The sequence below is a fragment of the Xenopus laevis genome, chromosome 5S (assembly GCF_017654675.1).
Source record: "Xenopus laevis strain J_2021 chromosome 5S, Xenopus_laevis_v10.1, whole genome shotgun sequence".
Classification (NCBI taxonomy): Eukaryota; Metazoa; Chordata; class Amphibia; order Anura; family Pipidae; genus Xenopus; species Xenopus laevis.
The window spans coordinates 30508131-30522357 of NC_054380.1; the positions used below are offsets into that span (position 1 = coordinate 30508131).

The following is a 14227-nucleotide window of genomic DNA, read 5'->3' on the forward strand; positions in this document are numbered from 1 at the left end:
AGAGTGACACATTAAAGTTTGCTACGTGACTACCAACCCATAGCAACCAATGAGCCAATGAGCAGTTGGCAAGTACCATTCAGCTGTTTGAAAACGAATATCTGGTTGCTATGGGGAACTAGATGTGGGAAAACTTCTTTATTAAATTATTATTTTTGTTTTACATAAACGTAATCGTTTATATTTGACATTAGGGCATTATTCCGATTGTGGACTGGCCGCCAAAAAAACAAGGCTGCAGCACTTTTAAGGTTTCCAGGTAGTACTGAACTACAACTCCCTCAATTCCTAGTTGTAGAGGCGGCGAGTCTTTTCCGTGACTATTTATTCAGCGATGAATTCGTCGGGACAGCGGTCCTGGATGGTGCAAGTCTCATAGCGGTAGCCAGTGCTCCAGTTCCTGTGCATCTTTGTTCCCCGCCTCTCTCACGCGATTGGTCGCTGCCGGCGGGAGGTCACAGTGTAGGGGGCGGTCCTTGGTACTCAGCTGTGTTGGGAGGGGGAGCGGTGAAAGAGCAGTTTGGTGCCTGAAGCTGCCGCAGCCTGTCAGCCGTGCCCCCTTTACCTGCCCAGGGATGAGAAAGAGAGCCGAGCCGGGGGCCCCGGAAAATGAGAACTTTGTCAGGGCCCCGCTGGACAGGGAGTGCAGTCTAAAGCAGAAGCTGAGAATCGCTGGCGCAAAGGGCCATTATCCACACGACTCCGACTGCGACAGCAAGGAAATGAAGAGGTTCGGCAGGTACTGAATGACCAAGAGCTGTCACACACTCAGGGCTGGGCTACACGGGCATCTGTAATGGCAAGAGCAGGGGGTTTGTATAGGGGGTATATGGATTCCTAAACAGATACACTGCATCCAGCCTGTGCCCTCCAAACCTTCACCTTCCCCTCTCCTGCCTGGCACTCTGTCACTCTGGCACTCATTGTCTGCTCATTGGCAGCCTAGCAACAGTCTCATAGTCAGGGGCTGATACACAGACTCCAGGCCCTTCACTAGTCCCATGTCTCCCTGTGCTGCTGTGAGGATGCTGCTACAGCTTGTAGTTCCATAGACCCCCAGCTGGTGTAACACTATCATCCTGCTGAGCTGCCCCTGTCATCTGAATGCTCTGCATATGCACCTGTGTATTCCTCTTCATCTTCTTAGGCTCTGTGCCTTCCCTTTCTCATAGTTACTTCGGGTTGAAAAAAGACAAAGTCCATCAAGCTCAACCCCTCCAAATGAAAACCCAGCATCCATAAACACACCCCTCCATACTTTCACATAAATTATATATAGCCATACCTATACTAACTATAGAATTTATTATCACAATAGCTTTTGATATTATGTCTGTCCAAAAAATCATCCAAGCCATTCTTAAAGGCATTAACTGAATCAGCATCACAACATAACCCAGCAGTGCATTCCACAACCTCACTGTCCTGACTGTGAAGAACCCCCTACGTTGCTTCAAATAAAAGTTCTTTTCTTCTAGTCTGAAGGGGTGGCCTCTGGTACGGTGATCCTCTTTATGGGTAAAAAGGTACCCTGCTATTTGTCTATAATGTCCTATAAAGTGTATTTATAAAGTGTAATCATGTCCCCTCGCAAGCACCTTTTTTTCAGAGAAAACAACCCCAACCCTGACAGTCTACCCTCATAATTTAATTCTTCCATCCCTTTAACCAGTTTAGTTGCACTTAGTCTCTGCACTCTCTCCAGCTCATTTATATCCCTCTTAAGGACTGGAGTCCAAAACTGTACTGCATACTCCAGATGAGGCCTCACCAGGGACCTATAAAGAGGCATAATTATGTTCTGTCCCTTGAGTTAATGCCATTTTTTATGCCAGACAGAACTTTATTTGCTTTAGTAGCCACAGCTCAAATAACTGCAAACTTTGCTCTCATAACAGTTCTGCTTAATGTAGAACGGCAACATATGAAAATGGATTGTTCTGTATGTAGTACCTAACAGAACAGCAGTGTGTGCAGTATGCTTTTCTCAGGCCACAGGCGACACCAATATAACGACACCAATATAACAACTGCATTTTCATATTTCCTCCAGGGTGCACACTCTACATGTCGACTGTTTCCACCTGTGTATCAGACATGTCGGCCTTTGGGGGCTTCATCCCCTTCCAGACTGTTGGGGAGTTAATAGGGACAGTAAAACACACAAAAGCATTTTTAAATGCAATTAAAGGGACTGTTCACATTTCAATTAGCTTTTAGTATGATGTAGAGAGTGATATGCTGAGACAATTTGCAATTGGGGTTAATTTTTTTATTAGTTGTGGTTTTTGACTTATGCAGGTTTTTTTATTCAGCAGCTCTCCGGTTTGTAATTTCAGTAGTCAGGTTCCTAAGGTCCAAATTACCTTAGCAACCATGCATTGATTTGAAAAAGAGGCTGAAATATGAATAGGAGAGGGTTTGAATAGAAACACGAGGGCATCTGTTTAAAGATGGGGTCAGTAACCCCAGTTTGAAAGCTAGAATGATTTAGAAGAAGAAGGCAAATAATTCAAAAACTGTAACAAAATACATAATGAAGACCAATTAAAATGTTGATTAATCTTTAACATACTAAAAGATAACTTACAGCTAACCCACCCCTTTAATATATAATGTGCTGTCGATCTGCACTGATAAAATTTGTGTGTTTGCTTTCAAAGCTCTAATATAATGTCATTTTGTTTACATAATGTACAGTTGCTGTTTATCCACCTGGACTTCTATAAATGTTTCGTCTAAATGAAGACAGACAGGTTAGCTGGTATTCCAGGCTATTTAGACTACTATAGGATGAACACTTTTCCATTTAAAAATAGTACTGCCGCTGCCATGCAATATGTTATCTGTGGGTGTTGAACAAACACAGCCATTAAATATAAACCATTTTTTCTTTATGGTGTTTCTGTTTTTTGAAGAGCAATTTCAGGATGAAGCTTAGACTATCTGGTGTGTGTATTTTGTATTATGAGTAGTCAATTGTCAGTTCTGTCCATTACTTGTAAAAGGCAGTGGCAGAAGCTTGTGTGCTTTGCTGATAAGATCCATTGGGAATGTATGCAGTACAATCCGTATCTACACTTGTAGGAATTGCAAGGCAGAGAATCACAGATTCCAATTTTCTTTCAATATCATTACTGTCTAACTTAAAGAGCTGAAATGCAGAAAGTTGGATTCTGGCTATTATATTAGACATCCAGTCACTCCAGCCTTTATACATTACATTTTTGCCTAACTAACTATATTAGAATTTTTTTTATTTTGCACAGCCTATCTATTTATCCAGTTTTTATTTTGACACTGAACTGTTCCTTTAAAGAGGCTGTTCGCCATTCAATTAACTTTTAGTATGATGTAGAGAGTGATATTCTGAGACAATTTGAAATTGGTTTTCATTTTTTATTATATGTCGTTTTTTAAATTATTTAGCTTTTTATTCAGCAGCTCTCCGGTTTGTAGTTTCTGCAGTCTGGTTGCTAGGGTCCAAATTACCTTAGAAACTGTGCGTCGATTTGAATAAGAGACTGGAAGATGATTAGGAGAGGCCTGAATTGAAAGATGAGTAATAAAAAGTAGCAATATCAATACATTTGTAGCCTTACAGAGCATTTGTTTTTAGATGGGGTACAGTGACCCCCTTTTGAAGGGTCAGAAGAAAAAGGCAAGTATTTAAAAAACTACAATAAATATATTATGAAGACCAATTGAAAAGTTGCTTAGAATTTGTTATTCTGTAACATACTAAGGGGCCCATTTACTTAGCTCGAGTGAAGGAATAGAATAAAAAAAACTTTATTATTATTAATTGAATAATTATTAATTATTTTTTTGGCTACTTCGACCATCGAATTGGCTACTTCGACCTTCGACTAGGACTTCGAATTGAACGATTCGAACTAAAAATCATTCCACTATTCGACCATTCGATATTCAAAGTACTGTCTCTTTAAAAAAAAATTCGACCCCCTAGTTCGCCACCTAAAACCTACCGAGGTGCCATGTTAGCCTATGGGGAAGGTCTCCATAGGCTTTGTAACAATTTTTAAGTCAAAGAAAAATCGTTCGATCGATGGCTTAAAATCCTTCGAATCGAACGATTCGAAGGATTTAATCGTTCGATCGAACGATTTTTCGTTTGATCGAACTATTTGCGGTAAATCCTTCAACTTCGATATTCAAAGTCTAAGGATTTACATTCGACAGTTGAATATCGAGGGTAAATTAACCCTCGATATTCGACCCTAGGTAAATCTACCCCTCAGAGTTAACTTAAAGTTGAACACCCCTTTAAACTCACATGAATAGGCCATGGGACCATAGAAGCTAGTGATGCATGGTTAGACCTGAAACCACTATAAACTGCAGGTTCAGGCCAACATCCTAGGTATTGGGGTGATTTACAGCTCTAATCTTTTTCACTGTTCCCCTTCCACCCCAGTCCTCTCTTTTTTTGGTAAAACCACTAGAAATCCGATTTATCTATGATATAAACTGTGATCAGAGGTAGCAGACATGACTTGGGTTCTGAGGCTCATTCTCAACCTCAGGCTGGGTGAGTTCCAGTGTGGGTTGGAAAATACCAAGAATCTGGTCCATAGTACTTAAGTTTGGACAGTCCTGTGCTATTTCATCATGTAGTATCATCTCTAGGAGCCTGTTGTTAAATGCAATGATAGTTTTATACAGTACATAAAAAAAAAAGAATAACACCAATTGCATAGTTACAAATATTGAAACAGCAATGTTTTTTTTTTTATCAAAGTACTCAGGTTTCCATTTCCTGTAAATTCCTGATATAACATTTCCAATTGTCTTGTTTATAAAAGTTTTGTATGTCAAAATAACGTGTGTTTATGATATTGTTCTGCCCATTATAGACATCATAAAGTCTGTTAAAATAAGTGGAACCAATGCCACAGAGAAAAGCATAATACAGGTTTTTAAAAAAAAAAAATATATCAATTTTCAGCCTTTTCTGGAAGTCTTTACTCATGGCATTCTTCGCAGTAGTGTGGCCAAGCTATTACACAGTGGACCACAGTATCAGATGCAGCAAGGTCAACTGTAATTTTGCACCATTTATCGACACAGCTTTATAAATAGGCCCTTTAGAGATACATGGTATCATTTAATACTCTGTGTATTTTATATAGCATGCACTGTTTTTCATTCATTGGCTAGATTTAAAGGGGTTGTTTACCTTTGAGCTGACTTTTAGTATGATGTAGAGAGTGATATTCTGAGACATTTTGTAATAGGTTTTAATTTTTTATTTTGTGTTGTTGTTGATATATTTTGATTCAGCAGCTCTCCAGTTAGCAGTTTCATCAATCTGGTTGCTAGGGTCCAAATCCTCCTAGCAACTATGCATCACTTTGATTGAGAGACTGGAACATGAATAGGGGAGGGTATAAGAGAGAGGGATAGATTTAAAGCCTCTGTCTTATTATGATTAATCTTAAACCCCGATAAGGTCCCAAATATGTCCATTAATCTATACAGGTTAGGAAGAGATGTTAGGGGTTTGGAGAGGATAAGAGTCAAATCATCTGCAAAAAGGCTCACTTTATGATGGGTACCGGCAACAGCTATCCCATAAATATCGGAATTGGATCGAATTGCTAGAGCTAATGGTTCAATTGCCAAATTAAACAAGATAGGGGATAATGGGCACCCCTGTCTGGTGCCCCTATGAATTGAAAATGTGTGAGAGGAGAAACCAAACATACCAACTATCGCAGTGGGATTACGGTAAAGTGAGTGGATCCATTGTAGAAACCCCCTAACAAAACCCACTTACCCAAAGCATAATACAGATAATTCCAGTTTAGGGAGTCAAACGCTTTACAAATGTCCAACTTCAATAACATAGCTTTAAGTTTACAGTTTTTAGAGTGTTCCATTAACAACAAAAGATGTCTAATGGCGTCTGAGGCTTTGAGGGAACAAACCCGACCTGATCTTTGTGTATCAATTGAGGGAAAAAGGAGTTAAAGCGTTGAGCAAGAATTTTCCCCAACAACTTCACATCCGTGTTTAACAGTGATATGGGCCGATAGTTCTTACATTCAGATAGATCAGTGTCAGGTTTAGCGATAGCTGAAATCTTAGCTTTGAGCGTTTCAGGGTGTAATGACTCTCCATTTTTCAATGCGATCAACATAGAGGTGAGGTGGGGGCCCAATTGTTCAGCAAATTTCTTATAATATAAATTCGATGTACACTTGTTTTTTAATGCAAATAAAACTTGCCTCCAAACCAGGAATTCAAAAATAAGCACCTGCTTTGAGGCTACTGGGAGCAACACCCAAGGGGTTGGAGAGCAACATATTGCTCAAGAGCTACTGGTTGGGGATTACTGATATAGAGATACCAACTACTTCCTAAAGCTTTTGTGTTGCTTTAGGAAGTAGTTGATCCCTCTAATTCCTCTATGAGGAGGCTGCCATATTTGTGCTGCAGTAATCTAACGGACAGGCTGCGAAAGTCAGGTTTAGGAACTTCAAGTAACAATTACTTTACAAAAGCCAACCTATCAGTGAAAAATTAACTTATAAGTAACTTTTAATTAATAATTTGAAAAAGTTTTTTGTGTCACTAGCATTTTAAGTTATTTTTTTTTAAATATATTCTTTTTGCTTCACTAGTTTATCCTACTTATTTCTTTTATATATAAGGGCTTTAGCACACTAGCAGATTCGGGGAGATTTAGTCGCCTGGTGACTAATCGTCTCTTCTGCGGGGCGACAATCTCCCTGAACTGTCTTCCGCCTGCTATAATGAGAAAACGGCAGCGCCAATGCACTCGCGGCGCTTCGATTTCCGAAGTCGCCCGAAGTTTCCTCGTGAGGCAACTTCGGGCAACTTTGGAAATCTTGGACTCTCCCCGAATCTGCCCATGTGCTAAAGCCCTAAAGCTGTTTGTTTAGAGGATGTATTTTGCTTCCTGGTTCAAGCAAATTTAATGGGAAATGTTGCAATTTCTTAAAAAAGAACCAAAAACAGTAATTTAGTGTTATTACTTTTTTGTTTTCAAGGGCGCCTGTCACGCTGAAATTGTTGCCTCCAACGGAGATGTGAGCTAATAATTTTTTTTTTTAATGTCCCTGTGAGTGTTATGCAGCCTGTACCAGAAGGGAGCTCCTGGCAAAGGTGGAAATTTGTGGCACTGAGGATTTGGCACAGCTTTCACGGTTGCATTGTGTGTATAACAAGCTTGCTGGGAGAAGAGATCATTATGCAAATGCGTGCCACAAAACTCCTTACTGGTGTGGGCCACATAGCGCTTGTGTGGGAGGAGGACATATTTAAAAAATATATATATATGTAGTCTTTGGGAGTGGCAGGTGTTGTTTAACTATTTGGGAGTTGCTCAGCCTAACCTTTTATTTTTCTGCAGCTGAGGCAGCTGATTTCACCTGCTGTTACAGGCTGATTCCAGCTTTAGGTAGCCAATTGCAATGCACCACTGACATTCTTTATGGTCAAGATATTTGTATTGAGAACAAATTTTATGTTGAGGTTGCAAACTAATAAACACTACTGTGTAAAAAAAAAATGTAAATAGCACTCACGGCACAGAAATTTTCATAAAAACGTGAAAAACGTTTATTCAATCTCCATATCTACGCATTTTCGGTCAACATGGGACAGTCATCAGGATAGTGAACAGGAAGTAAAACACACTTTTTAAATCCCTGACAACCAATCAGTGCATTGTATCCATTATTACATATATGGTGCCAATGTTATTAGCATACTATTACTTAGCATTACTATTAAAGTGCACATATAACCTCTAATATCACAAACATAACTAGTTAAAATAAATATTTTCCAAAGCTGCTAAAAATCTGAATCTGAATAATACTCCAGCTAAAAGTCCTGTCCCTTTACAATTGGAAGCTGGTTTTTGCTTTCATGATTTTCAAGTGTTTTAAAGGGCACCTGTTTTAATATTCTAAAAATTTGTGGTTTCCAGCGACAATTTGTATAAGTAGCATGATTCAAGTTGTTGCACAATTTTGTCACAACGTTTTCTGTGCGTGCAATTTTCGTTCAGATTTTTTAATAAATGAAGCCAACTCGTGGTGGGAGTTAGGTGGAATTTTTATTTTTAAAATAATGAGAAAAAATTGAGTTTTAATTAATACCCACCATGTGTAGAGAAAATTGATCGCCCAGGTTTAAAAATCTTTATTGGTCCCAGTGCAATCTATCTATGTTTGCAGGGCAAAGCAGGCAGCTACTCTTCAGTTTTGCTGGCAATATCACCTGAAATGGTCTTTTTAGTTGATGGACACATCGTACATTTAAATAATCGTGGTCTCACGATAACGATTGGACTGTTTTAAAATCTTTACATCTATGGCCAGCTTAAGGATGCACTGAATCTACAATTTTTGTTTCTTATCGATTTTGGTTTTTGAGTAATCTAGCACTTTATAGTCACACGATAGTGTTTTTAGCTGAGGCTGACTAGCGTTTGCAAAGATAAGCAGGGTAATGGCCCCTTTAAATTATTAATCACTCAATTCTATATCAGAACTAGCTGTTTAGAAGACTGCAGAAATGGGTTTTTTATATATATATCGATATCTATCTATATATAGTTTCTCTTGCCTAGAAATTGAGACCAAATAAATATACTTTTAGGGTGGATCATAAATATGGCTAATTACAAATAAATAAAACAACAGTTCTCTATCCTGCTCCTTGTAGGCCCTTTATGTTTTTTCAGCTGCAGGAGATAAAGGCATGTAGTTATAATGCAGCTCTTGTTATCAGTTATCATAAAAATGAGCAGTATTGTGTTTTTGGCATTTGAACACCGTTTTAAAAAAAGAAAGTTTGCATGTTTTTTTTCCATCCCCCATGTAAGATACAGAAAGGGTAGTATAATTATAATGCAGACTGACAGCATCAAACCTCAGACAGGTTGGAAATTGAATACATGACAGATCTCCAGTAACTGTAACGTGAGCTGCCCACTGTGATAAACCCGCTTGATGTACTGCGCTTGATTTTCACCAGATCTGATGTGTAAGTTTAAGTTTAGGATCAAATTATGAAACGTACAGCACTCTGATGCACAGGGAATGCAAAGTATAGATGTAATTTCCTTGAATGCAAAAGGGAGGTGTTCTTTATCATTTCAGCAAAGTGTCAGTTGTCTTAATTATATAAAGGACCATCATTTTTTAAATTTTCCCATTGTTCTTGTCTAATGGACATATTAACAAGTAAATATATATAAAATTATCTGATTGCTTTCCCTTGATGTCTCTTAAATAGCCATAGGCATAGCTAGTGATTTTAGGGTGATGGCAGACGGTGAGATTAGTTGCCCAGCGACAAATCTTCTCTACTGCAGGCAACTAATCTCCCCAAATGCCTTCCTGCTGGCAAGAATACGAATTGCCTGCGGGATGGCATACGAATGGCTTTGGATTTTTTAAGTCGCCTGAAGTTCCATCGATTCGTGTTCTTGCCGTCTGGAAGGCATTTCGGGGAGATTAGGTGCAGAGGAGAAATAAATAATTTAAAAGTGGACCTGTCACCCAGACACAAAAATCTGTATAATAAAAGTCCTTTTCAAATTAAACATGAAATCCAATTTCTATTTTTTTATTAAAGCATTCATAGCTGTTGTAAGATCATTTAAAAATCTCAGCTGTCAATCAAATATTGTCTGCCCCTCCTCTATGCCTTAGGCATAGAGGCGGGGCAGACAATTACTTTCACTTTCCATTCAGCACTTCCTAGATGTCACCGCTCTCCACCATTTAATTGTGTAACCAGTGCATGGGATGGACATCAGGTCCCCCATTCTGGTGCACAAACAAGATTTTGAGATGATGTAAGGCTTGCCTTAATAACAGTGTCCACAAAATGGCTCCTGCCTGCTTGCTATAATTATGAGTTCCCAGACTGAAGTAAACAAGATTCAAATAATTTATATTGTGTAATTAAAGTTAATTTTGCTTGACTTATGTGATAAATTGGTTTTTGAATATTTTTTTGGGTGAGAGGTCCCCTTTAAGCAAAGAAAACTGGCCCACGGATGTTGCCAGGGGCATGATGTTGGCCAACAACTCCCGAACCGAATCCGAACATATGCAAATTAGGCAAAGGATAAAAGAAAAGAAAATCTGTGCCCATGAAAACAAATTTTTAAATGATTTTATAGGGTTCAGATTTGGTAAAGCCAGGCACTTGAATTTGGCCGAATACTGTTGAAAATGGCTTGGATTTGGCCAAATCCCAAACCAAATCCAGTATCATACCCTAAAATGATCAAGAAGAAAAATGTGTAGGTAAACATTACATTATAATGTTTGTGATTTAAAAACAGATACAAGAATGTTTGCCAAAAAGATGGGGATAACATGAGGGAAATGAATGCAGGGTTTCCTAAACAAACACTCTGCAGTGCAAACTCCAAGGGGCTTGAAATGACCCTGATTGTATTCGCTTTAGTTAATAGCAGCAATAGAAAATCACTTTATGTAGGTGTAACACTAGCCAGTCAAAGGATTTCAAATAAAAAAAAAAAATAGCCATTTAGTGAGAAAAGGAAGAGATGTTTAATAGTGACTATGTAAACTGAACTTACATAAAGCAGGACTACTTTACCTCCAGCTGTTGCTGAACTTACTGACGGGATCTGTCCCAGAAAAGTAAGAATGATTAAACAGAAAAAGAGAAAAATAATTACTTCTACTTATCCCTTTGTTGACCTACTTATAGCAATGCTATTAAAGGGAATGTAAACCCAAATTGCAATTTTGCTTAATGATAGAAAATGTAATTCTAAGCTACTTTGAAAGTCCCTTTCTGCAGTCTTGGTTCTGTCTCTCAATACAATGTAGTAGCAGTCAGCCTTGCATATTGAACTTCTTTCAGATTACAATTTTCTACTCTCCTGCTTTTTAGTACTCTGTGATTGACATCCAGCTTACAAAAGCATATAGCGCAGGGGTGCCCAAAAGGTAGATTGGGATCTACTAGTAGACCTTTAGATGGTGATCAGTAGATCTCAAGACACGTCAACAAACAGCTTGTCTAGATCACCCTCCTATTTCATGCTTTTCATTCAGATATTTATAACCGTATATACCCGAGTATAAGCCGAGTTTTTCAGCATCCAAAATGTGCTGAAAAAGTCTACCTCGGCTTATACTCGGGTCAGCGGTACCCGACCCGAGTAGCTGAGATTGCAGTCACTTTTAATCATTCCTATATCAACAGTTCACTTGGGGAGAGACTGCAATATCCCACAATGCCCTCTGTTGGTTATATGAAAGAATAACAGTGCGCCGTCTGTTGGTTATATGAAAGTGACTGCAATATCACACAGCGCCATCTGTTGGTTATATGAAAGAATAACAGTGACTGCAATATCACACAGCGCCATCTGTTGGTTATATGAAAGAATAACAGTGACTGCAAAATCACACAGCGCCATCTGTTGGTTGTATGAAAGAATAACAGTGCGCCCTCTGTTGGTTATATGAAAGATTAACAGTGACTGCAATATCACACAGCGCCCTCTGTTGGTTATATGAAAGATTAACAGTGACTGCAATATCACACAGCGCCCTCTGTTGGTTATATTAAAGAATAACAGTGACTGCAATATCACACAGCGCCTTCTGTTGGTTATACGAAAGATTAACAGTGATGGCAATATCAAACAGCACCCTCTGCACATGGTAGTGGGACAGTGGGACAATGCACACAGTAATCCGTTTGGCAATTCTCTGTCACCATCAACTTTGCAAAGAAGTCCGGTTGATCGCTGGGGGGGTCGCTTTGGCAGAATGTGCGCTGCTGGGAGACAGGGCTGTAGTTGTGTCTAGGCTTATACTAGAGTCAATAAGTTTTCCCAGTTTTCGTAGGTAAAATTAGGTACCTCGGCTTATACTCGGGTCGGCTTATACTCGAGTATATACGGTATGTTATGGTTACATAGCAATATATAGCCATATACATTTTCTTGCAAATCATTATTTATGCAATATTTACCATGGAACAGAATCCTAACAATGCTTTTATGGATGTAGATCATAATGGGGCAACATCACTGAAAGTAGACCTCGCATTAGTAGAGTATGGTGCTCCTGATATAGTGCATAGCAAGTGGATGAGATCAGGTGCATATCCTAGACCAGTGCAGGTCTCTAGCAGGGATTAGACAACATACGTTGGACAAGCTATAAAAGCTATACATATATATATATATATATATATTTGTGATGAAGCCAAGAGTAGGGATGCTGAGTTTGGTGAAAGCCATACAAGTTAATCTTTAGGGTAGTGGCATACAGGGTGATTTTGAGCATTTTGTGGATAACCTTCGTATAAAACTGCATCGGGCAATTTTAATTTCAGAACTAACTGCAGGGCCATTTGGAGTGTTTGCCCTCCCTCCATGTGTACCATTACTTTAACTTTTGCATGGCTGGGACTCTACATTGCATTGCTAAATGACGCAGCTTAAATGATCAAATAGCATAGCTGTAATGTGGTATATTTTTTTCAGTCCTTTCAATACCTTAACCAGCAGGGCTCTAACATACTCTGTAACTCAATAACATTGATTGTTTATTTCTGGAGGAAAAAAACTGTTCTGTCTTCAGTAAATTCCACTGACTTAAATCATTCAGCAAATCTCCTTATACTTTAAGCAGCAAAATGTGGAACCAGTTTAAAAGGAAGATCATTTTTATGTGTGTAGATGCTACATGCTTACAGTGCAAGAGAAGCTAGCAAGTTGATTGGTACTGCTATTGCAAATTCTGACTAAATATTATGAGACAGGTACATTTTCAAGCTCGAGGACTGTTGATAGTTTTAAAGGAAAACTATACCCCCAAAATGAACACTTAAGCAACAGATAGTTCATATCATATTAAGTGGCATATTAAAGAATCTTACCAAACTGGAATATATATTTAAGTAAATATTGCCCTTTTACATCTCTTGCCTTGAGCCACCATTTCATGATGGTCTGTGTGCTGCCTCAGAGATCACCTGACCAGAAATACTACAACTCTAACTGTAACAGGAAGAAGTGTGGAAGCAAAAGACACAACTCTGTCTGTTAATTGGCTCATGTGACCTAACATGTATGGTTTGTTGGTATATTTGTGAGTACAGTGAATCCTACGATCCCAGGGGGCGGCCCTTATTTTTTAAAGTGGCAATTTTCTATTTATGATTACCCAATGGCACATACTACTAGAAAAGTATATTATTATGAAAATGGTTTATTTAAGTGAAGCAGGATTTTACATATGAGCTGTTTTATGCAATATCTTTTTTATAGAGACCTACATTGTTTGGTGGGTATAATTTTCCTTTAAGATATGTAAACAGAGTATTTGATCCAGAAACTCACCCCGATGTGGGCATATTGGGGAGAGACCCGCTCGTTTGGCGACATCACCAAAGGAGCGGATCTCTCAGTGTATGGCTACCGTAATTTAGGATTAAGTATAAGATACTGTTTTATTATTACAGAGAAATAATAAACATTTTTTAAAAATTTGGATTATTTGATTATAATGAAGTCTATGGGAGACGGCCCTTTATAATGTTCTTGATAATCTTTTTCTTTCAATACGTCTTATTAAAACACATTTCCAGCTGACAGTCAATAGAAGTGGTTGTCTCCGTGCTGCTTAGAGCATGATTCTAAATCAAATTGACTTTGGAAAACTACTGGCAACATTGACTGAAACCTATTAGATAAAAGCTTGACAAAAATCACGTGCTTAAGAAATCAGGCGGACAAACACATCATTTTCTTCCTCTTGTTATAATTGGTATCTAGGTCAGCAGTAAAATTGCTCTGTTTGGCTAATTTGGTAATGTGTCAGCAGAATGGTCTATGGAAGTAATAGTTTCACCCCCCCTGTTTTATTGTGTAGTGTCTATTGACCTGTGTCCTGCACTGATAACATAATTAATGGCAATACATGCAATGGCTGGACATAAATTAAAGGGCCGTAACATCAATTTAAAAAAAAAAAAAAACTGTTAGTATACATCGAAGAAAAACCCACAAAGACAAATTAAACTTTAAAATCGAAAAGTTTTTATTAAAGGAGAAGGAAAGGAAAACTAAGTAAGCCTTATCAGAAAGGTCCATCTAAATATACCAGTAAACCCCCAAAGTAATGCTGCTCTGAGTCCCCTGTCAAAAGAAACACTGCATTTCTTT

The 14227-nt window shown here is 38.4% G+C and overlaps 1 protein-coding gene across 2 annotated transcripts in view; it reads left to right on the top strand.

Moving 5' to 3' along the window:
- Positions 1-477: 477 nt before the first annotated feature.
- abhd12.S (abhydrolase domain containing 12 S homeolog) overlaps positions 478-14227 on the top strand; it is a 51424-nt gene continuing 37674 nt past the window's right edge. The window contains exon 1 of one of the 2 annotated variants that reach the window (XM_041564360.1): positions 478-739. In XM_041564360.1, the coding sequence (XP_041420294.1) occupies positions 576-739 (164 nt within the window). In that variant the 5' untranslated portion in view covers positions 478-575. The remainder of the gene's footprint in view (positions 740-14227) is intronic. The other variant, XM_018265127.2, reaches the window with a different exon arrangement.